Consider the following 27,958-nt stretch of genomic DNA (forward strand, 5'->3'; position numbering starts at 1 on the left):
GAGGAATGGCCTCAGGGCCTATACCCGCATTTTGATCACTGCGAGGTTCGGTAGATGCAGGCTGCCCCCTGAGAGTGACTTAACTGCGGTCCTGACCTTCTACACAGGGAAAGGAGCCAGGTTCTGCGCTCAATATTGCAGTGCACTATCACTATCCTTATACTGAGCAGGAGTGGGTACCTTGGCATCACCCCACTGTCTATGACTCACTGTTTCAGGAGAATTAACAGTAGACTATCCAGGTAACAAAGTAATGAAGACGGTCATACATATATAATGGGGTCTATGTACTAAGCCTTGGAGAGAGATAAAGTGCACAGAGATAAAGTATTAGCCAACCAGCCCCAAACTGCTTTGCCACAGACTGTGTTTGAACAATGACAGTTAGGAGCTAGTTGGCTGGTACTTTATCACTGACCACTTTATTTATCCCAAAGGCTTAGTGCATATGTGTATAGGAATAGACATTGGTAGCAGATGATAGTGAGCTGGTGATGCCATTATGTAGGACATTGGTGAGATCAAAACTACAATACTGTTTTATTTTCTAGAGGACATATATGTAGGCCATACATAATAATGAGACATGATCAAATGTAGTCACACTTCATTGCACAATGACAACTATGAATCCTTCTCTAGAGGAGGGTGTGTTGGTTCTCAGCTCAGTAACCTGCCGCAGATATTTAGCTTAAATGCTGACCGGACGGATATGTGGGCATTACAGTACTTTTAGGCCACAGTGATAATGAAAAATATCTTAATAGGTAATAGTGACATTTAAAATAGTTTCAGAGGCTTGTCACTAATTTTTTTACAATCCACCAACCAATCAGCTCCTGTTTTTTTTTTTAAACATAGCCTGTAACATGGCATTTAAGAGTTGACTGTCTGGTACTTTAACACTCTTAATTTGTTTAACTTTTGAAGCTTAGTATGTCTGGCCCTGCGATCAAGTATGTTGCTTAACAAATACAAATATATATATAGTGGCAAACGCTCAATTAGTTTAGTAATACCACTCAGGTGCATGAAGGGGAGGGGTAATACTGGGTAAGAAAAAAATATACATTATTTCCCTTTAGCATACTTAATGGCATTATTAATCAGTCTTCAACACTACATGATAATTTATGTATTTATTTATTTACAGTTTCTTATATAGCGCAGCAGATTCCATTGTGCTTTACAATAGTAGACAGTGATAAAACAAACTGGGTAACAACAGACAGACTTGGAGGTAGGAGAGCCCTGCTGCAAGCTTACAATCTATAGGGATATAGGAGGAAACACAAGGACAGGCATCAGTAATAGCATAGCTGTCCCACCAAGTCCAGAAGGGAAGCTATATAATACATAAGTGCCTCAGAGGGTTATGCATGTAGAACTTAAATATGATAGGCTTGCCTGAAGAGGTGAGTTTTCAGGGAACACTTGGAAGTTTGGAGGCTAGCGGAGAGTCTTATTGTGCGTGGAAGGGCATTCCATAGGATGGGAGCAGCCCGATGAAAGTCCTGTAATAGTGAATGGGAGCTAGTGATCCGTGCAGAAGAGAGACGCAGATCATGTGCAGAGCAGAGTGGTCGAGATGGGAGATATTTTGTGAGAAGTAAAGAGAAATATATGCTGGTGCAGTATGGTTAATAACTTTATATGCTAGTAGAAGTGTTTTATATTGAATACGGTAAGATACAGGCAACCAATGGAGGGACTGGCAGAGCGTATCAGCAGACGATGAGCGTCTTGCAAGGAAGGTCAGCCTAGCAGCAGCATTTACCAGTTAGGAGACTATTGTAATAATCAATGCGGGATATAATGAGTGCATGGATACTCATGATAATAGAATTCAGAGATTTTGGTTACATATATATGTGCAAATGTATGATTCAAGACCCTAAGCTGTCATCAAGGCTTCTCTGTATATTGGGGGTCCCTATTGCTATATCCCTATTGCTAATGTTAACGTGATTTTATTCAAACACACTGGAGCCCCATGTTATCACCGGCAGTATTTGTAAAATTACAGGAACTGGCTGGTTGGTACTCTGTCCGCTTTATCTCTCTTCATGGATTAGTCAATAGACCCCATAGTGATAAGACATGCAAATACAGCAGCTTCTCAGAAGCTCCACGGTGGGCATTCACAATGATAAATTGCCCAATTAATAAGTATAATGTGATCAAAGGTGTGGCGATTTCATTACTAAACCAACAGTGCAGAAACACAGTTCTTGATGAGTAAACCCTACGGCCTCTGTACCAGCTAAAATGCTTATCAGTGCTACCGTGCCGGGAGAACTGTATTTTCAATAGTTTTGTTCTTGAAAATAGACTATATAAATGTAAGTTCCAGAAGAGCCACACAAACCATTTATGTGATGCTAACTATCTATCTATCTAATCCAATCAAACAGTGCTCTTTACCAAGTTATCTTCATATACTTGCAAATCATTTATTATAATTTATTCTTCCAGTTCACGTGATTTCTTAGGCCTTTCTACATATTTCATTAGATGATTACAGCCCTAAGAAATGCATTATTCTCCCAATTGCATCATTTTCTGGGTGTTTAAACTGATAAGTTTGTCTTCATGTATGGATATTTGCTAGGATTCAAAAGTAGCCTTATTTAGACTTCAGAAACCTCTGTTCAATGCCATTAAGCGCTTTTCAGGCTTTGAGTAGTTCTAATACTTGCTTGAACCAATCTCCTGGCAAATGTCAGTTCCTGTTAGTTTTACCTAAGAAAAAATCTGAAGATTCTCTTTCTTTGCAATATTCCGTTATTCTTATATCCAGACTAGTCTGCCACTGGCTCAACTTTTTTACTTCCATCCCTCAGATCAAGGGAGCTCTGCTCTTTGAGCCTTCCTCCAAAGCAATATCCCTCTACATACCAATTTCTATTAGAGTACAACACACACTTCCAGAATGCCATATGAATGACTGAGCTATTATTGCTTAAAGGCACTTAGCCGCTTCTTGTGCATACATAAATCTCCCTACTGACTGAGAATCATGATAACATTAAAAAACAGTTTGGTGGTTTTTTTTGTGCAAGATAGTGTATTTAAGTTCCTAACACATAAGTTTATTCATAATTTTACATAACAAAACAGAAATGCTAATTATTTACCATGGAGCTAGGAACAGTTGATGAATTGAAGGTGGGCTGGATGCCATCTTATAAGAAGCATCTCCAGGTGCAATTATCAGTGATTATCCCAATGGAAGTATATATACTGGATACAGATGGAGCCTTCTTCAACTAGCCATCTCTGGATAGCCATGGCGAGTCATGGCTCACCAAGGCCTATTGTTCTCAATACAATACATAGAACAATACAGCAGGGGATAAGCATAGGATTAAGTCCAACAGCTCTGGCTCACCTAATCCTATTAGAGGGCTAGATGAGGATGGCTCTATCTGTACACGCATATACTGTATATGCTCACACATAGAACATTTGTGACTTAGGGCCTGATTCAACATCAGTCAGCACACAGCGAATTTGCTGCAGGGGCAAAGGATGTAGCACTGTGCATATCGGAAAATATACGCATGCACAGGCCCACAATTTCAGTGACTATCACAGTCGCAGGGGGATGACAGGGGGCTGGTGAATGGGGATGCCTAGTGTTTCTTGGGCGTGCCCAAAAATATATATATACTGCAAAATGCAAATCCATTTACAGTAAGTATTTTGGTTTAAATAAAATGTTAAAAGCATTGATTTATTTTATATTAATCCTGTACATACCCTGTATATACACAAGGGTGGATCAATAAGTACTGTTTAAAGACCTCTCAAGCATCTAATATTTTTTATTTCAATGTAATTTCTTGCCAGGACTGAACAGTTAGATTACTGCTTACCGCTGCACTCACTGCTTCCAGCAAGCTTGCAATCTATCAACAGCAGGGCAGATGGAAAGACTATTGCACATCTGGTGGTTGCTTGGGGAAATTTGATCATTTGCAGACCAAGTGGTCTCCAGTAATGCTTTGCATCTTGTACTGCTTGGCTATCTTATATAGTCACCCTGCTTCCTCTTCTAAAGCTTTGTCAATACAATGATACTGAATTAGGTCTAAAGAGGTACTTCTGTAGTTTAAAAAATGCAACCATCCTATGGTTGCTCTGTCTATAGTGCTTAAGAAATTAACATTGTATTTCTTCTGTTCTGGACACACCAGGGGATCAAAAGAAGTCATAGGCACAATCAACCGTTCAGTAAATAGTTCAAGGTGGAAAGTCTCATGTCAGTGTCTCCTTTTCCCTGTATTGATGTGTGTTCCTTTATAATAAATGTCTAGGCTCCAGATTTCCATCAGTAGGCTGATGTGTGTTCAGGATTTTTAGGATTTGTTTAAGTTGCCTGTTTATTGCTATAGCTTATTGACAGTTTACATTTGTTATCTTTTGGCAGATTTATGATAAATGTGACTTGGGATGGAAAAGATTTGTCCTTTACAGAAGATGGTTATCAAGCAAATCCAAAATTGGTGGTTATACTGCTGAACATGGAGAGAGAATGGGAAAAGGTACGATTAAGCATCCATTATAGAAGTTATTACAATATATTGTACATATATACAAAACATAACTAAGTGACCGAGAGTGTTACATTTTATGACTTACGAGCAAATGTGGTCATATTGTTGAGGACTTTTATATGTATAGTTATATTCTTGACCACAGCTGCAGAAGCAGACCGGGCTTCTGGTTTGTCTCGGCCAAGGACAAAAAGCATATAAACAGTCATATAAAAAGGAAGGGTGCTGTCCACACTGTGGTGAACACCTATCATCCTCATCTGATTTCCAATCAGCATCACAAAAGGCTTGTAATGTCAGTATTTATAGACTTTAGGATCATAGCTGTTTTGTTTTCTTTCTTTACTTGAACCCTTATTGGAGATTCGAACCCTGGTGAGATCATTGCTTTAGCGGTTCTAAGTAGTGTTTCCAGAGGTGGGGCTGCAAGCGCAGTCAAAAATACAAAATAGGAAAGCCACACCAACTGCCAGTGAGAACCGTACAGCAATTGTAGTGGCAGTTGGACTATCTTCCCTATTTGAATTTTGGAGTGCCCTGCAGCCCCCCAACTCTGGAGCTGCCACAAGCTATGCTACCATCTAGGGCAGGGCTGGGCAACACCGGCCCTCCAGATGTTAATGAACTACACATCCCAGGATGCCTTGCATCAGTTTCAGCATGGCCACATAGCAAAACTAATGCAAAGCATCCTGGGATGTGCAGTTCATTAACATCTAGAGGGCCGGTGTTGCCCAGCCCTGGTCTAGGGAAACCTCTGTTCAATTTTTCACTATTTTTAGGTGTATTCTGGGTGAGATTTCAAATTATACCCTATTATATCTGATCACTTGTATGTTTATCATGAAAAGGATTTGTGCAGCAATTTGCATATATTTCCATTTGCTTACATATGGTGACTATAACATTCCTTCCATGTTGCTTTTAGAGTCCTCTGATAGAATCTGCTGGACGAGAGACAGGAGATACAAGAGATACGGAATGCAGTTTTGAGCTGTATATTAGTGGGCCAACCACTATTTTTAACTGCTTCCAGCATGTCTAGTCAATTTTATAGTATTCTGACCTTCTAATCCATAATTATGTAAAAGGACAGTTTACTGTACATTCTCATGTCTATTATTGGGCTAGTGCACAACATGCATATAAATCTCAAAGGCATTAGATATCGTTATAGGATACTACCAGCACTACTACTGTATGTTCTGGTATGGGAAAACCTTGCTCCTCTTCGAAGGTGAGTTAAGGTACTGTAGTCTTGTTGGTCATGGGTCCATCAGTATCTGGAGATTACAGAGGCTGAGGACTGGAGAAAGATTTCATGCTGGGAGAATGCTACCATTCAGGAAAACCACAATAGGATCATATCATTTCCACTGTTGTAACTGTTACAGACGTACTGGTGGGGTTACAGCTGTAGTTAAAGGATCAAACAATTTACCCACATTGGCACTTGGTGATACAAGTCAGATTCTATCTCAAGAAGTGGGGAATGTGCTCTAGGCTGTATCTCATTACCATTTGCCAAAGACAAGATTCTGAATTGTTTTTCACCTAACAAAATTTAAATAAAAATAAAAAAAGAAGCCTAGAATTCATGCAGAGTGATCTTGACTTGCGATGCAAAAGCTACCAAACTTGAAATAATAATACTGATGATTAATAAACAAACACAATGGGGGAAATTTACTAAAGGAAATTTGTAAAAAAATTGGTGTATTTGTATCCAGAAAAAAACTTATTTTTGACATTTACTATCCCGAAAATATGGCAATTCGTAGTCGTACTGATGTGCTATCAATACGAATACGAATTGCCGTATTTTCGGGATAGTAAATGTCAAAAATAAGTGTATTTCTAAATACAAATACACCTATTTTTTACAAATTTCCTTTAGTAAATTTCCCCCATTGGGTGAAAGAATCAGAAAGTGAGAGATTTGTCAAGAAATCTCCAGTTTTTTTTAAAATGACAATCATTTACACTGCAAAACCAGTTTGATTTTGCAGTGTAAATGATTGCCATTTTAAAAAACCTGGAGATTTCTTACTAAATCGCTCACTTTCGGATTCTCTCATCCTATTAAGTTTTACCCCATGATTCATTATTAATTGTACTAGAGGTCTATGCAAAAGATAATAATATTAAAATCAGGGCCGGCGCTACCCACTAAGCAGAGCCTGCAATGCAGGTAGGCGTCGGCCTGGACAGGCGCTCTCCCTGGTGCTTGTTGTGCTTGTGAAACAGCTGACAGTCTGCGGCAAGCTAAAGCAGTGAAGGAGGGATCCCGGGCTGTTTTGTCCCCTCAGAGGCAGACAGTGTTACTTGAGGTGAGGTTAGTTGTTTTACAGTGAGCCAGAGGCTAAAATAGGATGGACTGACTGCAGAAGCAGGTGGTAGGTGTAATGAGTGGGAGTACAGTGATAAAAACAGGTACGCCGCTGCAGCTGCTGATCGTAACCTGTTATCCTCAGTGCTCTCTGTCCTTTCTGCCAGGATGTGTCCCTTCCCCACTCTGGAGTCACAGGAGCATTACAGGACTATGTGAAAACCGGAGCCGGACTAAACCCCTAGACCGCCAGACTGGACATCGAAATTTGCAGTCTGGAGCTTGTAGTGTCTGGTCTGTGGGGTGTCCTGTCTGGGGGTGTCTTGTCCGAGGTGGTCCCTGTGATAGCTATCATCAGGGACAAGGGGAATGGGAGATTACAGCCTCCCCATGTGGTCTGGACAGTCCGGTTTTTGCAACATGCCCGGACCATACAGGGAGGCTTTATTCTCCCCTCCTCCACTCCCTGGTGACAGGTGTCACAGGCAGCCCCACGGACAGGACGCGACAAGCTCCGGACTGCAGATGATGTCTGGTCCGGCGGTGCGGGGGTCTTGTCCTGGTCTGGTTTTTACCCATACCCCCTAAATCTCCAGTCCCAGTAGCTCAGCAGGTTTCTCTCTATCTTCATTCACTCCTCCACATGTTGTCCCGTCCCCAGATCCTTTTCTACAGATCCTCCGTTCTGCTCCTCCCCCTGCTTCCTGTGCTAGAGTGCAGAGTCAGAACAAGTTCCCCAGTTGTGCCTCTGCTTCTACCTACCTACCTTCGATGCAGTCATATTTGCCATACCTCTGCTCACTCTCCTATAGTCTGCACATTTTTTGTATGTTCTACAACTGAGCCTCTATATGCGTATCATGATACTTCCCACTTCTCCCTATGCCATCTGTACCTCGGGCCCCCCCTCCCCTTTGCTCTGTGGAGGCCTGTAGTGTGGTCTGAGTGGCATGTGGAAGCCTGTAGTGTGGTCTGAGTGGCATGTGGAGGTCTGTAGTGTGGTCTGAGTGGCATGTGGAGGTCTGTAGTGTGACATATGGAGGCCTGTAGTGAGATCTGAGTGGCATGTGGAGACCTGTAGTGAGGTTTGAGTGGCATGTGGAGGCCTGTAGTGTGGTCTGAGTGGCATGTAGAGGCCTGTAGTGTGGTCTGAGTGGCATGTGGGGGCCTGTAGTATGGTCTGAGTGTCATGTGGAGGCCTGTAGTGTGATATGAGTGGCATGTGAATGTGTTCTATCTCTCCCCGTCACACTTTGCTTCTCCATATCACCCACTCCTTCCTTTCTCCCTCTCCATGTCACTTACTGTCTCTCCCCAGTGTCATCAACTATTGGTTGTCACCCATTGACCCTCCCCATTATGATTTTTGCCTGTCATCTATTGAGTGTTACCCACTGCTTCTCCTCAGGGTTGCACACTGCCTCTCCCATTTGTAGGAGGGTGCAAATTTATAGTTTGCAGGGGGGGCGCCGAACACCCTAGCACCGGCCCTGATTAAAATATATCTGAGACTAATTGTAGCTTTCTCAATACCCTTTAAATAACATATAACTTTTAAGACCAACCTGTAGGACTCCTTTAAGATCATCACCTTTACTGATTTCCATATTTTGATTTTTCTCTTAAAACACGGCTACATTTATGTCTAAAATAAAAAATTAGTGAACTGACATCAGGATTGTTCTTATTGTCTCTTTTATGTACTTGCAAAATGGGCAACATATTTTAGTATGTGAATATAGATTTATGAGCCCCTCTCACAGGATTTTATGATCTCTCTCCACTGGCTTCATAAGCTGACACTGTGCACATGTGCAGTGCCAGATTCCCAGAAGGGGTCTAACACAAATATAAAAGGGTTCCTCAAATATGATGGAATGTACCTCACAGGGACAGCAGTAATCGCTACTAGTGTTCTTGTGACTTTAGTATGTAACAGACTGTTAGTAAGTGCACAGCACCCCTCTCAATACAGCCCCCCCTCTCCCCTCACAGCACCCTACTCAGCAACTCTTCCCCCTCTCAGCACACCTTTGTCCTCTCTCAGCACAGCATCTTTGTCCCATCTTGGCGCACCACCATTGTCCCCTTTCAGCAATGCACTTTGCTCTTGTTCCCTTTTAGCACATTACCCTTGTTCTCTCTCAGCACAGCACAGCTCCTCTCACCTCACAAGGGCTTCTTACAGACTTTCTGCCACAGCTGCCTCATGTCCTCCAGGCTCCAGCTCAACGGGGGCTGAAGAGTGTTGGTCTAAGCACCTCGTAAGACAGTGTCCTGGCTTTTGGTGAAATTGCTCGTTGCCAAGGGGGGGGGGGGGGGGCAAAGCAGCAGGTCCGTCGATATCTTCAATTCTCCCGCTGGACTTCGAGTCAGTAGAAGCTTAAGGTCCGGCAGCCATTTAGGAGTGGCATTGGTGGTATTGGTGGCCGCTCCTGATTGGTTGCCGGACCACAAGCTCCCATTGGCTCACTGTCCAGCGGGAGAATTGAAGATATCGACAGACCTGCTGCTTTGCTTAGACTATACAGCTGGGCAGTGCACAGCTCTTTCTTCCCAGCTGTCATTTCTTTAAATTGTGTGTGCGGTGGCCGGCGGTTTAATGGGTGGTCTGGTGCACCCCCGGACCACCCATTAGATTCGCCTATAAATGAAAGTCAGTTTTAGTGGCTGGGCAAAAGTCATTCAAAATCAGAACTTAGAATGTTTGACTTGGTTGTAGAACTTGGTCAATGTAATGGCCTGCATGTTTAACTTCTGACTGCATTGTGATTTGCATTTTTGACTTTTGTTTTTTTTAAGACCAACTGAAATGGGACGTATAGTATAACAGTTGCAGGTCAGGATGCAATGTAAGTCGAGTTATCAAGTCTCCCACAAACACTCTATAAAGTCGAACATAAGTAGAGGTGGTTTATTTGGGTAAGTTATAATGTTCAAAATCAGTTAAAAGCACACAATTACAGCACATTTCTATCAAATAAACATTTATGCGACTACTGTATATGTGCATTCTAAGTAATGTTTTACTTTTTGTCTGTGAAACACTGTAGCAGAACATTTACTATGCAGATACAGTTGTAGTTATGTGCATAAGATGCATTGAATTTGGAAAAAAAAAACAAAAAAATAACATGTACAGTACATGAGCTATTTTTACAGATTAAAGTATATTTTTCGTTTTTAGGTTAGAAATAATTATTACCATGTTTATTTGTTACAAATTTGCTGTAATTATGTGTTAATAATTGGTTTCAAACATTCCCGAATACTTCCCACCCAAACAAACCAGCTCTATTTATGGCTGACTTTATAGAGCTGTTTTGTGTAATACTTGCTAACACCGCACCCATTACATCGACTGAGTTGCATGTTTTACACGGTGAATACATCTGGATCCGACATTGTACAAGCAGATCATATTCAAAGCTGAAGGCTTCCTACTTTTAGTGAACTCAGTCACAATTACATTGCCTGACTGTAAAATGTCAGATTTTAGTGTATTATTATTATTAAATTTTCTTTATAAAGCGGCACAAGTGGATCGCAGTGCTACATAGGGCACATCATTAAACATAACAGTAATTGAAGAACAAAAACAGAGCACAGGTAACAATGAGCAGCACAATTCTTAGTACACAACACAGCTGAGATGTAGAGAATCAAAGGAGTTGTCCTCATTCTACCAGGGGCAGGTTGTCAGTGGTAGAGATGAATGAACACAAGTGAGAAGAGATACGGGTATAGATGGTAGTTTGGTAAGAGAGCTGTAATTGATGTGCTAGAGAAGAGGACTGTGAGAACAGGAGGGAAAAGGGCCCTGCTCCAAGGAGCTTACAGTCTAGAGGGAGGGGAGACAGACAGGTGAGATGAGTTGCAGCCAAGGAGGCCTACAGTAGGGAATTGAGCATGGCAGGGAAGGCCAGGACATGAGGCAGCAGGCAGGGAGAATGTCCTCTGTACTATGTTATGCAGGAAGGTACGCTTTGATGTAAAAAATAAGACATTTCACAAAATGGCACCAAAATCGGCTGCCATTACATCTCGGGCCAAGTGTAACCTCTGATCAACCCAAAGGGGGAAATTTACTAAAATGGGATTTCTATTTCAGATGAGATGTTGCAATGGGCAACCAATCAGATACTGTCCATTACAGTACCTTCTAGAAGGTGCTAAATAAACAAGAAGTAGATTCTGATTGGTTTCCCATATCAACATGTCTCCTAATGTTAGTCATCTCCATTAGTCTCCTCATGTTCAGCAAACACTACGCCCGGCAAATCCTTCCACATAAACTAGGAGCCACTTTCATAAAAGCAGGAAAACGACATCTCCAAGTACCCTTATTTCTGTATTTATTCACTTACACTCTTAGTAATTGATCCCTTCTAATTACTTGATACTGAAAATAAAAATAGGTCTTTTATTTAAAAAAAAGAATTGTGAGTATTAAAATGAAAGCTACTGTGCGGCATGTTCACAGCCATTGTCAAGATAATGGTTTGTACAAAGGAATGACATATGCATAGTACAGGAAATCTATAATGGAAGCAATTCATTAATTTCTTATCACCACATTTCAGGGTCTACAATGGTCTTTTCTTTCTAGAGCTCTGTAAGCGGTTGTCGATCTTGCCACTGTCATAAACATTTCATAACCACAGAAGACATAATTGCAGAAAAAAGTGGGAGAATGTCAGCTCATACATGTCATAAGGAAGATACTAAAAGATTCCACTAGCTGGAATTACATACTCATGTACGTTGGTCCCACTGGGATATTTTCACGTCTGAGTTTGTGGCTGTTACTTGTTTTTTTTTCTAAAAACAAAAAAAATCCCAGGAGGTCACACATTATTGAACTGCGTAGAGCCAAGTATATGATCTTGAAACAGTTTAGTGTCCTAAGGCTAACATTACTTTGAAATTGAATAGCGAAAAAAAGAAAGAGAATGAGATATAAGAAGACTGACATGCTTCTATAGACTGTCGGAATAAAAACACCCGCTACTTTGGGAAAGAAAAAGGTTGATTGCTTTAGTGACTAGTAAACCTTTGCCTTTCAACTAGTCACAATTTTTTTAAGAAGATGCTGATATTTTAACCCTTTGAGTACCAGCGTTGCTGTTAGCGATCCTCAAAATATCCGCAAAAAATGCCAGCGTCGCTCACAGCAACTGTTCTTTTAGTATAAATAAATACAGATACAGCCAAGTCAGTAAACTGAAGTTTACATAAATATTGCACCCAAAAAAAGAACTGTTAGGGGCGCTGGCATTTTTAACGGATATTTCGAGGATCTCTTGCAGCAATGCTGGTACTCAAGGGTTAATAAAACGGTTTTCTTGGCAACTTTCACACCTATTTTGACAAATTCCCTTGGCACTCAAAGGGTTAATGAATCTTTGTGTATGATTTTTTTTTTTGCTTCGTAGATGTATTTCTTTGAAAGATTCTAAAAACTTCAGAGCACTCTGTAAAAGAACAACACTTTTATTGGCAAGCTGCTCAATCAGAGGTAAAGTCATTCAGGTGCCAACAGGGAGGGGTAAATCTGGTTAGGAAAAAAAAGAAGTTTACATGTTGGAACCACAGTGCAGCATTCTATTGTAGAAGGATACATTGTATTGTAGAGGCAAAAAAGTGGAAGATGCTAATTGATAATGTTAATTTATTGTACCATTTATATCAGGGCTGGGCAATTGCGGCCCTCCAGATGTTGATGAACTACACATCCCATTTGCATTAGTTTTGCTATGTGGCCATGCTGAAACTGATGCAAGGCCTGCTGGGATGTGTAGTTCATCAACATCTGGAGGGCCGCAATTATCCAGCCCTGATTTATATACTCAATAAACAAAAAAAAAAAAAAAAAAATGGAAGATGAGGTTCAATGTGGACAAATGCAAGGTCATGCACCTTTGGAGACAATGTGCTAGTTATAACCTAAGCAGGGATGAATTGGGTAATTCAGTACTCGAAAAGGATCTAGTAGTCCAAATAGACAACAAACTGGGGTGTAGTGCTCAATGTAATATAGCAGCAAAAAAGGCCAACAAAACTCTAGCATGTATTAAAAGGGGCATGGAAACTAGGGACTCAAAAGTAATTATGCCTCTGTACAAATCATTGGTTAGACCGCACCTCGAATATGGAGTACAATTCTGGGCCCCTCACTATAAAAAGGACATCATAGAATTAGAAAAAATCCAAAGAAGAGCAACAAAGCTTATTAGGGGAATGGAGAAATTAAGCTACGAGGAAAGATTAAGCAATTTGGGACTATTTACACTAGAGAAGAGACATTTAAGGGGGGACATGCTCAACATGTACAAATATATTAGGGGCCAATATAAGGAACTGTCAAACACCCTTTTTTCTGCTAGAAAGGAATCTAGGATGTGAGGGCACGAGTTTAGATTAGACGAAAAAAGATTTTGTTCATCTAGAAGAAAAACATTATTTTCAGTCAGAGCAGTCAAACTTTGGAACTCTCTTCCTGGAGAAGTGGTGTCGGCAGGCACTATAAATACGTTTAAAATAAGGTTGGATAAACATTTATTGGTTAAAAACATCCATGGGTACGAATAAGTAACATAATCTGTCTTTAAAATATCAGAACATACTATATAACAAGGGATAAACTATTATAAACATAGCTTGAACTAGATTGACACAAGTCTTTATTCAGCCTCACTGCTATGTAACTGTAACTTTCAAGTGTGTGGTCTGACCTAATTAACCTTTGTGGTTTAGGAAACCACAAAGTTCCCATACCTATTTAGAGCATAGATTCCCTACCCCTTCTAAATAGAAACAGAGTTTCGGCTTGACTGACAGGTCAGGTGAGCTCAGCCACTCAAGGGAGCGCTGCTGCTGTAGCACTTCCTGATTGGCTACCGGGTCCTGCCGTGGCAGGAGTCATGGTGGGGCCCGGCATTCAGGGAAAGGAAGCCCATTTGGATTCTAATAAAGTAGAACAGTGGTGAAGACGTCCGGAGTCAGTGTGTGCTTCTACTATACAGCTTATTAAGGAAATCTACTGTACGCAGGGCCGGCGCCACCACTAGGCAAACCTAGGCATTTGCCTAGGGCGCCGGCCACTGGAGGGCGGAAAATGCCGCCCGGGTACCTGTCCTACCGGCGCTGTCTATTTCAATCTGGCGGCGGAGGCAGCGGGGGTCCCTGCAGTCTATTAAAAATCACGAGCGCTATCCGCCGGGCTATGCGGAAGCGCTTCTAGTGTGAAAACTCTGGCAGCACGCTGATTGGCTGAGATCAGCGTGCGCCGTGCTGCCAGAGTTTTCACACTAGAAGCGCTTCCGCATAGCCCGGCGGATAGCGCTCGTGATTTTTAATAGACTGCAGGGACCCCCGCTGCCTCCGCCGCCAGATTGAAATAGACAGCGCCGGTAGGACAGGTACCACCCCACACCTCACACACACCACCCACCCACCCCCCCCCCCCCCCCCGGCACCGGGGCGCCCCCAGCCCGACTCGCCTGGGGAGCTCCGGTGCCTTGCACCGGCCCTGACTGTACGTGTGGCCTAGTGCCAACCATAGAGAAATCAGTGCACATCTAGCACATCTACATAGTATGTAGTGCAGCCCCAGCCCCCAAGCACTATGTGGGACAGCAGCATCTTTGCAAATGCTTTATTCATAAGTGGGAACAGTGTAGATTGTGTACAGTATTAAGCACCTGCTTCTCAATCTGACTCTTCTTTGTCAATCCAATAACCTGCGATTTACATGCGGTTGCATATAGGTTTGGCTATATGTGGCTCGGGCTGCGATAGAAGCAAGTTTCAATGCAAAATACACAAAAACAAAGGCAACTCTCCCCCTTCACAAGTGGGGGTGAGTTAATTAAATTTTTATTTTTGACATGCAGACTGTTGCAATATAACAATGAAAAGCAGGTGTTTACATTCAGCTTTCTCTAACCACTACAGGGTGCGGCCCACACCTGGGTAACAACATGCCAGGTCCTGCTAAGTGACAGGAGCGTAGTGCTGCACTATAACTATTCATGCAGCACCTGGATCAGGAACCGGCATTGGAGACAATACAATCACCAGAGGCAGCCCTCAGGTCCAGGACTCCTGGAGTGACAAAAACGGGGTGTCACAACCTTCCGAACCACTGGAGTCTCTCTGCTACTGGGTTCGGGGGTGTGGAGTGTGCTGGCGGCAGCGCTGGGGGTGCGGGCGGCATGTTCCCTACCCGGCGGCAAAGAACAGATGCTCCAGAGCTCTGGGCAGCGGCGGGCTGGGTGGCGTCTTTCTCTGACGTCTGCAGGAATCTCCCTGCAGTGCCGGTGAGGGGAGCTAACAGGCATGCGGCATTCGGGTTGGCGGGCGCACGCTTCTCTAGGGGCGTGCACTGCACTGTTAGGGATTTAAAGGGCCATGCAGGATGTGATATAGTCACCCTGCAAATATGAAAGGAAGTCTCTGGCAGGCAATAGGTTCACATTGCCTACTCTAGCGTTCCTAGTGTCATTTGGTGTATTAGTGTTGCTGACTTGTGCTTGTTCCTGACCACTCTTACGTTTAACCCATTCTGTACCTCCACTTTACTTCCTTGTCTATTAACATGGCCATGAACGTTGACTCTCCGATTGCTCCGTCCTTTGGTACCAAATGTGTTCGATTGTTGCTGATCCGGCTAGACGACCACTCTCCCATATTCCCGCGGCTACTTCCAACTCACACAGGAAACCTGACCAGGGGGCCGCGACCTACAGTATGTGTCGGGTGCCGCTGAAGCCCAAATCCTGCTTGGAGGGGTCACTGGAAGAAAACCCCCAGCACGGTTAGACTCCAAGCCCATGTGTCAGGTCGAGTCAATTCCAGAGTTGGTAGTGCCATCCTTCAGTTTGTGACAGGGGGTCAGGAAATGAAGCTATGCCACACACACCCTGTTTGATGATGCATCTTGGGCATCTTGACTTGGGTAAGTGACGCTGATGCATGCATTGAGCAGAATAGAAGAGTGCAGATTGCCAGTGTTGACTGTTCTCTACACTTGCTGTCATTATTTTAATTTTTAGGGTAATTTCTCTATCTCTTCATATGTGTCCCTGGACCCCTCACCTTAGTATGTGTGTACCATATCTGTAGACCATTCTTGCCTTTGTATGTCTCTATGAGCCTTATTCTGGTTACATCGCTCCCCTGCATGTTCACACGGGGGATCGAAGTTTTGCATCTGTGCATGCGCATTTATGCTCATGTACAGATGCTGGGTGCGAGTGGGCATGGCGAACTGCTATCCAGTTCGCACCTAGCAGTGTGGGCAGGGGTGTGGGGTGGAGGAAACAGGCTGTGCTGATGGGAACGTCCAGCGTTTCATGGGTGTTCTCATGAAAACAATGGTCGTTTCCATGCTAATGCAGCCGAGACACGGTTGCGGGGGTGGGCATGTGACATCAGTGGCTGTCAGCTGCCCGCCAACTTCCCGTACAGGGAGCACGCATATCTAAGACACCAGAAACTGTCTTAGTTTTAAGTGCACTTAGCCCTGCACCCAAGGCTGTGAATGGATGTGTATGCCATTTGCAGCCGTCCAGGGGAACTCATCAAGGGGTGGTGGGAGTTCATGCGGATGGCGTTATATCCGCAGCTTCGCGTGTGGACCAGAATTGGTCCTATGTCTCACTTACCTTGTAAGCAGCATATTTTGCTTGCGTTTTATTACGCCACTCTTCGCAAGCATAACAACATTTACTAATACCGTATGTAAACATGTAAACAATAGCACAAGGAAGCTAGCAAACGATCAGTAGCCAATCATAAAGTTAAGGACTCTTCTATAGCACCATGCTTATACAGCTCTAAGTTAATTAAACCATAATTCATATTCTCTACTCTATACCACCATGATACGTGCAAGTAATTCCCCTGGAAATCTTGCATTTAATCCTTGGAATATAATTTACATAATTTTTTTCTTTCAAGGTGGAGGTATTGCCTTGTAAGCCATATGTTTTGATTTAGCAATGTGCTGTTTTTACAGTTTATAAATGTCATCCATTTTTTACAATTTCAAAAAAATACATTACTGCAGTCATTGGCACCGAAACCATGGGTGCTCTGGGGCATGAGCACCCACGGAAGGTGAGGAGCATCCTCGGCACGGGCCATGGCAGCGGGGTCCCAGCAGCAGATATGCTGTCATCAGCGGGGGTCCCTGAAGCAGATGGGAACTAGTAGCGGTACTATAGTTAATACCGCTGCTAGTTCCCATCTTCCGCAGGGACCCTGTTGCTGACAGCATATCCGCTGCTGCTGGGACCCCGCTGCAGCGCTGCTGCTGCTCCCGGACCTCGCTGCGGTGCTGCTGCTGCTCCCGGACCCCGCTGTTTTTTTGGCGGGGGTTCGGAGCACCCACCTAAAAAAACGGAAATCGGCGCCCCTGGCTGCAGTACTACTGTCTTCAGTGTCAAACTCAGGTATACCATTGTATACCATTGTTCTCAGCAGCTAAACATGTTTTACAAATCACATGCCTAACATTGAGCCACACCAACCAATTAGAATGCTTTATTTAGACCTGTACGCAAGACTAGAATTTTTGGTACTTATGTAGTATCTGGGCTGCCGATTTTTTGATTGTATGCCTTAAGTTAAGGCATACAATCAGATGCGATGCGATGCGATATCGCATCGCATCGCATCCGATATCGGATGCGATATCGGATGCGATGACCCGATTTTTCCATAGGAATCAATGTTAAAATGATTCCTATGGAAAAATGGGTCCTTTTCATACCCCTACTATCCAAGTGGGCATGGAGTTGGATATAAACCTGTGGCGAGCGTAGCGAGCCACCGAGCCCGAAGCGTGGCGAGCGAAGCGAGCCCCGCGAGGGGACAGTATTCGTCCCCTCGCGGGGCTCGCTTCGCTCGCCACGCTTCGGGCTCGGTGGCTCGCTACGCTCGCCACAGGTTTATATCCAACTCCATGCCCACTTGGATAGTAGGGGTATGAAAAGGACCCATTTTTCCCATTGAATTCCATGTTAAAATGGACTCAGTCCATTTTAACATTGATTCCTATGGAAAAATCGGGTCATCGCATCGCATCGCATCGCATCGAATCGCATGGTCGCATGCGATGCGATGCGATCTCCCGATCCGACCCGATTTAGAAATCGGCAGCCCAGATACTACATAAGTACCGAATTTTTGAACATGCTCGAATGCGCACTTGTGCCAGTTAATGTGTACAAACACTTAAATTGCAATCGCAGTGATGATGTGAAGGTGGCAGAGACATGGCTTTGTGAGAGAGGGATGCAGCTTTTTTTGGGAGTAGCCTGTAGAAGGCAGGTATGACATTACACGCAGCCACTACAGGCTAAACATGGTCGTCCTGCACTGGACTGCGCAGCTACGTCATGTGAGTGCTGTGTAGAGAAGCACTCGCACTATAGCGATGGGCCTGCAAATTTAGCAAAAATGCAACCAGCTCTGAATCAGGCCCTGAGTACTGTTTTTAGTGTAGGTAGATTGTGACCCTTATAATTGCATATTTCGTCAACACCCCAACCTTTTCGTTATAGGGCGTACACACGGTTTGATTTTCTTTATTTTTCCTTCGATTTTGCTTATATAAGCAAACTCGAAATAAAATCGAATGGAAATTGAACACATTTATTTTCAATTGGATCCTGATGCACGGCCATGTGGCATAGAAATAGTAAAATATGCCGTGCAGGCAAGACTAGGACAGATCTGTACTATATAGTCTAGATCGAATGTGAACATGGCGCAGCATGATTCGATCCTGATTCAATCGGGATCGAATCGGGATTGAATAGAAAGTACATTGCACCGTGCATACACCTTTTAGAATGAATGATATCAGTAATTGGACCATACTGAAAGGTTCATAGAGAGGATTGTTATGTCTCTCTAATTTCTGCTTATAACATAATGGACAAAGTAAAGCTTTTCTAACAACGTTAACTACATTTTTATTGGGCATAGTTGTAATACATCACAATAACTGTCTTCCCAATCACTGAGCAATAAACATAAGCATGGCACATTTGAAAGGATGCAGATTGTGTTTTGGTGTAGACATAACAATATAGTTATCTGGTTGTAAATCCAGGTACAGACTCAGCCATGACACTGTGGGGTGTGTATGCTGGGTGCGAGCTGTGACAGCGAGCAGTGCTGCCTGCTCGCTGTCACAGCTCGCCCTGTCAGTATTCAACTGACCCTCCTGCTTACGCTGATTCCCCCTCGCTCCATTTTTGGAGCGAGAGGGAATCTGCGTATGCCGCAGCATAAACAGTGAGACTCGCAGCTAAATGCAGCGGGCTCCCTGCATTAGCCGCAAGCCTCACTGTTTGGGGGAATCCACGCTGTCCTGTGACAGAGAGGATTCCCCTGGAACATTCAATACGGTGAGCGGCCGGCGATCCCCGCTGTTAAACTCTCGCTGGCCGCTCTCCCCCGCATTGAATACAGCCTTGTGTGTGCAGGACCATTGCAACAAAGTAAGGGAGGCTATTTATCCAACCTTGTCTTTTCCCAGAGGGGGGATGGCTAATGTAAAGTGGTGTTAGCTAACAAAGCAACCTTAAATGATTCTACATTTATTAAATCACAACATAAAATATTACAATAAGGCTGTGGGCCAATTAGAGCCTTGGGCGGAGCTTCATGGGAGTGCTGGGGTGGAGCTGAGCTCTGTGTTCCAGCATCTTGGTGTAGGGATCATTATTTGTGCTTCATCAATAGTGGGAAACCATCTGGTTCACCCCCCAGCGGATTTGAGGCAAAAAAAGTATTATGCCTTCCCCCCAAAATAAAGTATTTTTTATTTTGATGCACCTCAAATCTTGCTGTCTTGGCAATGCCTAACAATATTACTTGTATGCCTTGCATTGCTGGAGCTTTAAAATAAGTGTTATTTGATATACAGTATTGTTTTATAGAACCAAGTAGATACATTGTTATGGTTTAAGGCATTGGATCCCAAATATGTTTTAATCAAGGCACCCTTGAGTATCAGAGTTCTTTTTACAGCATCCCTGGGCAAAAGTTTATTATTGAGAAATTCTGCTAAATTATATACATGTTCTGTAATTGGCGGCCACTATCACTGGATTGCCTATCACATGGACCATAGATAATTTGATTTGGTCCTGGACCACCAACCAGTGATATCCCTGCAAGTTCCCTACGGTACCCAGTTTAGGAACCACTTGTTTTATAATATTTTAGATGACTATAGGAATTGTACACTCGCAAAACGAGCTTTACGTTAGTGTACAGGGGTGAATTGGGATGAAAACGAGGCCGGAAAATATCTGGAAGCCACTCTAAATAGCAGGTCGGGTTCAGGGACATTGAAAGCTGACACGGACCCAGGTACTGGTGGACTGTGGCCAATTCTGGGGAGAGCTGTGTCCAAGCCCCATCAAAAATATTTTTTTCACCTTCAGTAGCATTGCAAAGGGTGGCAATGGGGTGATTCATAAATGGACACATGCAATTTGAAATAATGCTAATGGAGAAGTCTGAATAAAAAGATGCCTCCTGCCAGCATCGCAGATCCTGTTCCCCTGCTCTCATCCAATCAGCACTTTCCTAGTGCAGGTGACTTAGAATTAACTTATTTTTTAATGTACCGTATAGAAGGTAAGGTACCATCTGTGTGGGCTCTGGTCTTTTTTGTTTTATGAATTTATTATGGACTACTTCATCCAAAGAGGACCTATTTATAGGTTGGTGGATTTTAAAAAAAAAAAAAACTTATTTTATTTAGAGGACTACAGTAAATAACCAGCATGAGAGTACTCTCATTTTTTAAGGTACTTGTTTCCTAGCACGGCGCCCACGATATTCAGTCGTACGGCATTGCATCGCATGCGATGCGATTTTAAATTGTATAAGCACCCTATACGATTTTTAATTGTATAAGCACCCTAATGGGTGCTTACAATGTTAAATGCACCCCCACGCCACCCCCACTATCAACGCCAACCCGAAGCGTGGCGAGCAAAGCGAGCCCCCAAGGGGCAGCGGTACGCGTCCTCCGACCTTTTCATACCCCCACTATCCACGTCGGCGTGGAGCAGATGCTATATAGTGTGGCGAGTGCAGCGAGCCACCGAGCCAAAAGCGTGGCAAGCGCAGCGCACCCCGCGAGGGGACGCGTATTACTTTACATGTATTCCGCGTCCCCTCTAATGGGTGCTTTTTACATTGTAAGCACCCATTACAGTGCTTATACAATTATTTATCTTATAGGGGGCACATTTAACATTGAAAACACCCATTAGGGTGCTTATACAATTTTAAATCGTATACCATTGTATATAGAATACAATGGCATACAATTCAATGGTATACAATTTAAAATAGTATAACATCGGCTGCCATATTTTCTGCACAGTGGGACTACAGGAGCCAGCAGCTAAGTTCCAGGCATACTGGCATTAATGTTTCTTGAAGTACCACTATGCTGGGACTGAGCAGAACAATTTTACAATATACTGTACATTTGCAACATGGATACTGCATTCACTGCCACCTGGAATACAGTGCATAGCATTTCTACAGGTTTCTGAGCAAGGGGTACACATTAAATTGTTTGCATCATTTAGCCCATCCACTTCCCACAGATCAACAAAAAAACTTATCGCCATATCTCACGCCCCCAAAGTGACAAGCAGCGTCTCTAACTATATTTTGTATTGGTACAGAAAACTAGATACACCAGTGCTTATAATTTGTATTTAGCAAAAGTCAACATTAAGTTACACAGGTTCAGATGTATTAAGCCTTAAAAAAAGATAAACAGGAGGGTGATAAAGAGTGATGAATGTCCAGCAAATTAGCTACTAACTATCACATTTTAGGCTGTGTTTTAAAAAATGGCAGTTAGAAGCTGATTAGCTGGGCATTTATCACTCTTTATCACCCTTGTATTTATCTCTTTTTAAGGCTTAATACATCTGCCCCATAATTCCTTCTAGGGAGCTTTATAAATCTCTGCTGCTCAGCAACCTATGGGGCAGATGTATTAAGCCTGGTGAATAGATAAACTAGAGATAAAGTCAGGGGCGGATCCAGGATAAAATGACAGGGGGGGCACCATGATAAAAGAGGGTTTAGGTGGAAGAGGGGTGGTGTTAGTGGTGCCAGTGTACATGCTAAGAGAGCGGCAGAGAGAGGGTGGGAATGGGATTAAAAATAGGCCCTGACATTTAAAGTACGCCATGGCAACAAAAGTGAAGGATGTAGTTGTGCGTGCGCCGAAGGCGTGCTCTGGAAAAGGGGGTGTGGCCACTCAACAGGGGGCGTGTCCTTGAGTGTAGTGTACAACACCATATACAACTTCTACACATTACGCAACAAAATCCTAGACCCCATTATACTTGCCCCTTACACATGATGCCAAACAGAATGAGCCAAAATTCACATAATGCCACATGGATTTAGCCAAAATTCAAATAATGCCACATGGATTGTGTCAAAATTCACATAATGCCACAGAGATTGAGCCAAAATTTACATAATAACACAAGGATTGAGCCAAAATTCACATAATGCCACATGGATTGTGTAAAAATTCACATAATGCCACACGGATTGAGCCAAATTCATAAAATGCCACATGGATTGAGCCAAAATTCACATAATGCCACACGGATTGAGACAAAATTCACATAATGCCACACGGATTGAGACAAAATTCACATAATGCCACACGGATTGAGCCAAAATTCACATAATGCCACACGGATTGAGACAAAATTCACATAATGCCACATGGATTGAGCCAAAGGGGTTTATTCAGGTTGATTCGCAAGGCTGCGAATTCGCAGCCTTGCGAGTCCACCAAACCCCTCTGGCGAACGACCGCCGCCCCCTCAAAGTGCGGCTTCGCCCGAACAGCTGCGAATGGATGTTTTGCATAAACATCCATTCGCATGGCAAGGGTAACCGCCCACATCTTTTGATGGTCACCGACCATCGAATGATGTTTAGCGTGCACGCATATATAAGTGACTTTTCAGTTACTTACATTTGCGTGCACGCTGGCGTGGATATAGGTGGGAAGCTGACATCCGGTGATGTCAGCTACCCGCCCCCCACACCTGCATCACTGCCTCATTACCATGAAAACGCCCAGCGTTCTCATGGGAACGCCCATGGAATGCTGGCCGTTCCCATATGGTAATGGGGCAGCCCGGTGCCCCCCGCCCATCTCCGGGCGGGGGGCGCCCGGAGATGGGCGGGGGGCGCCGGGCTGCCCCATTACCATATGGATTTGAATCAGGCCCAAAATTCACATAATGCCACATGGATTGAGCCAGAATTCACATAATGCCACAAAGATTAAGCCAAAATTCACAATACGCTTCATAAACAGGGACATTGTCCACCAAAGGTGCGCATTTAACATTTACAACATAATGTCCATTACACGTTAAGTTACACGCCATTATGTCCATTATGTATTATGCCAAACACGATAATGGCTATTAAAAATTATGCTACATAAGTGCTGCTTATCTACATGCTCATTGCCATGGGTTCCATGCTCATTGCCAGAGGTTCCATGCTCGTTGCCATGTGGGATTACATGCTCATTGTCAAGGGGGAATACATGCTTGCAGTAAATGGGGGACAGCCGCCGCCAGGCAGAAGTGATAGCCACTGACAGTGGCAGAGCCTGGCTGTAATCAGAGCACTGCAGGTCCTGGCTATTTGAAATAATACCCCTTTCACACCAGAAAATGCATTACACCAGCCTAGTCCCTGCATTTTCTGGTGTGAGGGGGAGAGAAAACCACCCCTCCCCGCCTTTAACCAGTTATCTAATTTAACCGGCTATATCTTTGGAACGAACTGACCCATTTACATGAAGTATCATATTGAAGAACTTTTGAGTGGGCTTTGAATGATGTTGGTCCAGTGAAACTGGAATGTTTGGTTCCAGAGTAATCTGCCCTCAAAGAACATGAACAGCCATGAAATTACATTTCAAAAATAACAAATTCGGTTTACACGCAATATCTCTGGAACCTATTAACCGATATGGACTATCCTGGTATCATATTGAAGGCCCAGCGATTTGGAATCGAATAAGATCAGCCACATGTTTTTGTAATGCCAGGGGGGGAACTGGTAGCCGTCGGAACCAGGTGGGGGTCGGAATTGACGGGTCCCATATTATCCTACGGGGAGAAAACGTTACAGCTTTGCCAGGCAATATCTCCGGTTCCCGGGGGGCTAGAGACATGGGGCTGGGCTCGTTGGAAAGCCCTAGTCCTCATCTACAAAATTAAATGACAGGGGGGGCACGTGCCCAGGTGCCCCCCCCTGAATACACCACTGGATAAAGTGGAGATGAAGTGGAAGGGGATAACGCACCAACCAATCAGCTGTGTTTGAAATATGACAGTTGAGAGTTGTTTGGCTGGAGCGTTATTTCCTTCCACTTTATCTTTACTTTGTCTCCAGTTTATCTCTTCTCCAAGCTTAATGCATCTGCCCCAGTTTGTCTTGCTTGTGTGCTATGTCAGAATTGGTATAATCAATCTTTACCAAAATTCTCTCTTGTGGGGGTAAATATAATAGTCTGAGTTGCCAGAGGCCCGGAATTTCGTCCAAGAGTGGCTGTAAGTGTAAAACCAACATCCAACATCTCAAACCCTATTACATTTACCCCATGGTCTTTTCCCTTAATTCGTTTTAACCTTGTTATTGAGGCCCAGTGACAGCGATTGGCACATTTAGGTGCAAGGAAATGAAATTGTCTACATGAAAAGTATGTCAAACAAAATGGACATAAAATAGCAAACAAAGCATTGCCCTTCACTTCAGATGCCATGATGCAATAAAATGGTTATTATATTAATTTTATAAGATCTAAGGGAAGTGGAAGCAAATCGTCTCAATGTAGCATCTTCGTTCACAGCAGATCTTAGAGGATATGCTGGTTCCACAGGACCTATCGTTTATAAAAAGACACTTACTAGCAACTTCTCAGATCCACTCTTTGCACCTGAATAGACAGTGCCAGTCACACACCTGGAACATTCTTTGCATACTTTCCTACTATCCCGGAAAATAGATTGCCTCTCTCAGTAATCCAGAAGATGTGTCCAATCTTCCAGCAACAAGCCCCTGCACCCAGAGTGGAGCAGCATGCATACAGTGGGGGTGCCTGAAATCTCAACACAGTGTAGCGGTCGCTCCCCCAATCAGTGTGCAAAACATAGAGATAAGGATCAGTGTAAGCCTTTAATTATAAAGGATGCATTTTTAAACATAGCCACATTCTACCTGAATGGGGAGAGCCCTTCCTCCATGACTGAAAGATTAATAGGTAGATAGGTATATCCTGTCCAATTTACTGTTTTCCATATTTACATATACAGTATGGCCTATCAGTGTTTTGCAATTCCTTTATGTCTGCATCCTAATGTCATATTATACAGCTGTCTTTCAATAATTGCTCAGCAGATGGCAGTGTTCATGCAGCAAAAACTCAGGCTCTTATATAATAACTTGGTTGTTCTACAAATAAATCTCCAAGTTTCGGTATTATCCAGGATTAGAAATCACGGCGACTTGCCACTTGAAAACAAGCAGTTAAAGGGCTTTGCTGCATGATTTTCTCACATGTGGAAACTATGCTTAAAAGTGAATGAAAACTGACAAGCCACTAAATTGCTTTACATAACACACATCTGAAATAGTAATGTATATTCTGGTGATAGTCGTAGGGTAAAGTAGGGCAGTGACCCCATTCTGAAACTGTGCATTTACTAATCATTCTGTACATGTATATGTTTTGCTGTATGTTGCATTTGTTAATTAACACAGGTTTACGTATCATTTACTAAAGTTGGCAAATGGAAGAATGATGTTGAAGTGTGCCCACATTGTCTCTCAGGAATTCATATTAGTCCAGTTTAGTCTTTCTTTCGTTATATTATACAGTTACCTTGCAACCCAAAATGTATTTGAAACTTTAAAATCAAGCTTCAAAAAGTGATAAAGTGGAGTGTGATAAAAAAAAAACAGCCAATCAGCTCCGAACTGCCATGTTACAGGAGGGGTTTGACAAATGACAGTTAGGGACAAAATGGCTGGTTGTTTATCACTCTCCATTTTATCACTTTTAAAGCTTCATGCATCTGGCTCTTAAGGTCAAATGTACTGAGCCATAACAAGTGATAAAGTATAGTGTGATTAAGAGTGATAAAGTACCAGGCACTCTAACTGTCCTTTTATAAATAGAGCCTATAATGTGACAGTTAGGAGCTGATTGGCGGGTACTTTTTCACTCTTTATATCTCTACTTTATTAATTATTAAGGCTTAAAACATTGGGCCCTTAACTTTTTATATAGAAATGTCTGCCATCTGATTAAATTAGCCCAGCTGCTACAGAGAAGAGGGACCCAGCTCCTAGTTTAGGTCTTTCCTGTTGCAGCAGTTTTAAAATAAATGCCCAAAAATTACAGGGTGGTCTCTCACCCCCCACCCCCCACCCCTGTTCCACCACTGCCAGGCTCTGTGTGGTATAGACTAGCCATTGATCATGTGACATCCAGGAAGCTGTTAGTCAGTGTTCCAAGATGATATAGTGACAGTCTGTGTATATTTACTGCTCACGGTTGCACAGACAGCAAAAAATCATGGATGGTTTGAGAATTGTGTATGAATTGGCGAATGGACGGTGATTAGCGATCCATTTGCAATTCTCTTGCAATTATGAAAGGAGCATTATCTCTTTATGTCTAAGCGGCAGCTTTCTCCTCACAGTCCATTGCAAATTCTCACATTAGCAACCCATGATGAATTAGGCCCATAATCTTTAAGAAAATAAATGTAGCTGAGTGAACCATTAATAATCGAGCATGCACATTTTCTGGATTAGTAATGATATTGTTTTTTATTTACTGGGAAACAAAGCCGTTAAAACATAACCTCCATCAAGCTGGGAATAAACTGTTTATACTGTAAGGAGGACTCTCTACAAAACAACACACTCACGGCTTTTATATTCTTAACAATTAAGATATTTTTTGATGCGCTCATGTTGGAAACAGTGACCTTCAAGTCTGTAGAAAAGCAGTCAATAATGTATTGATTCTTTTGTTATCAAACCACCCACATGCTTGTCACACTTCAATCCATTTTGGTAAGTACAGTATAGGTGTATTCTCAGCTCGGAACGCAGACTGCTCCTCCTCCCGCACTCTTACATATAGAAGATATATTGGTACTCTTTACCTAGAACGGCGCCCGCGATTATCATCGCAAGCGTCGGGGGTAAAAAATCGTGGGCATCGTATGCACATAAAAAAAACGGGTGCGACGCGATGCCCGCGATTTTCCCATAGGGATCAATGTTAAAAGTCAGATTGGACGCGATTTTAGTGTTAAATGCCTCAATGGCCGCGATTTTTATATAGGAAACAATGTTAAATGGGCCACAGAGCCCTAATAGTCCCCCTGAAGTCTTAAATGGCCCCCACAATTTTTAACGCCACCCCACGATCAACGTGAACCCGAAGCGTGGCGAGCGCAGCGAGCCCGCGAGGGGCGGCGGTACGCGTCCTCCGACCTTTTCATACCCCCACTATCCACGTCGGCGTGGAGTTGAGAATAGAATAGTGTGGCGAGCGCAGCGAGCCACCGAGCCCGAAGCGTGGCGAGCGCAGCGAAGGGACGCGTTTACCTGTGAAGGTATCCGCGTCCGCTCGCCACGCTTCGGGCTCGTGGCTTGCTGCGCTCGCCACACTATTCTATTCTCAACTCCACGCCGATGTGGATAGTGGGGGTATGAAAAGGTCGGAGGACGCGTACCGCCGCCCCTCGCGGGCTCGCTGCGCTCGCCACGCTTCGGGTTGACGTTGATCGTGGGGTGGCGTTAACAATTGTGGGGGCCATTTCAGACTTTAGGGTGACTATTTGGGCTCTGTGGCCCATTTAACATTGTTTCCTATGGAAAAATCGCGGGCATTGAGGCATTGAACACTAAAATCGCGTCCAATCTGACTTTTAACATTGATCCCTATGGG

At 43.4% G+C, this 27,958-nt stretch overlaps 1 protein-coding gene across 3 annotated transcripts in view; it reads left to right on the forward strand.

Moving 5' to 3' along the window:
• The window catches only part of GRIN2A (glutamate ionotropic receptor NMDA type subunit 2A), a 563,594-nt gene that overhangs the window by 382,206 nt on the left and 153,430 nt on the right, over positions 1-27,958 (forward strand). For all 3 annotated transcript variants that reach the window (XM_083153363.1, XM_083153365.1, XM_083153364.1), the window contains one exon: positions 4,433-4,547. In XM_083153363.1, coding sequence (XP_083009489.1) covers positions 4,433-4,547 — 115 coding nt within the window. The remainder of the gene's footprint in view (positions 1-4,432; positions 4,548-27,958) is intronic.

The sequence above is a fragment of the Crinia signifera genome, chromosome 7, assembly GCF_055691185.1.
Source record: "Crinia signifera chromosome 7, ASM5569118v1, whole genome shotgun sequence".
NCBI classification, from domain to species: Eukaryota; Metazoa; Chordata; class Amphibia; order Anura; family Myobatrachidae; genus Crinia; species Crinia signifera.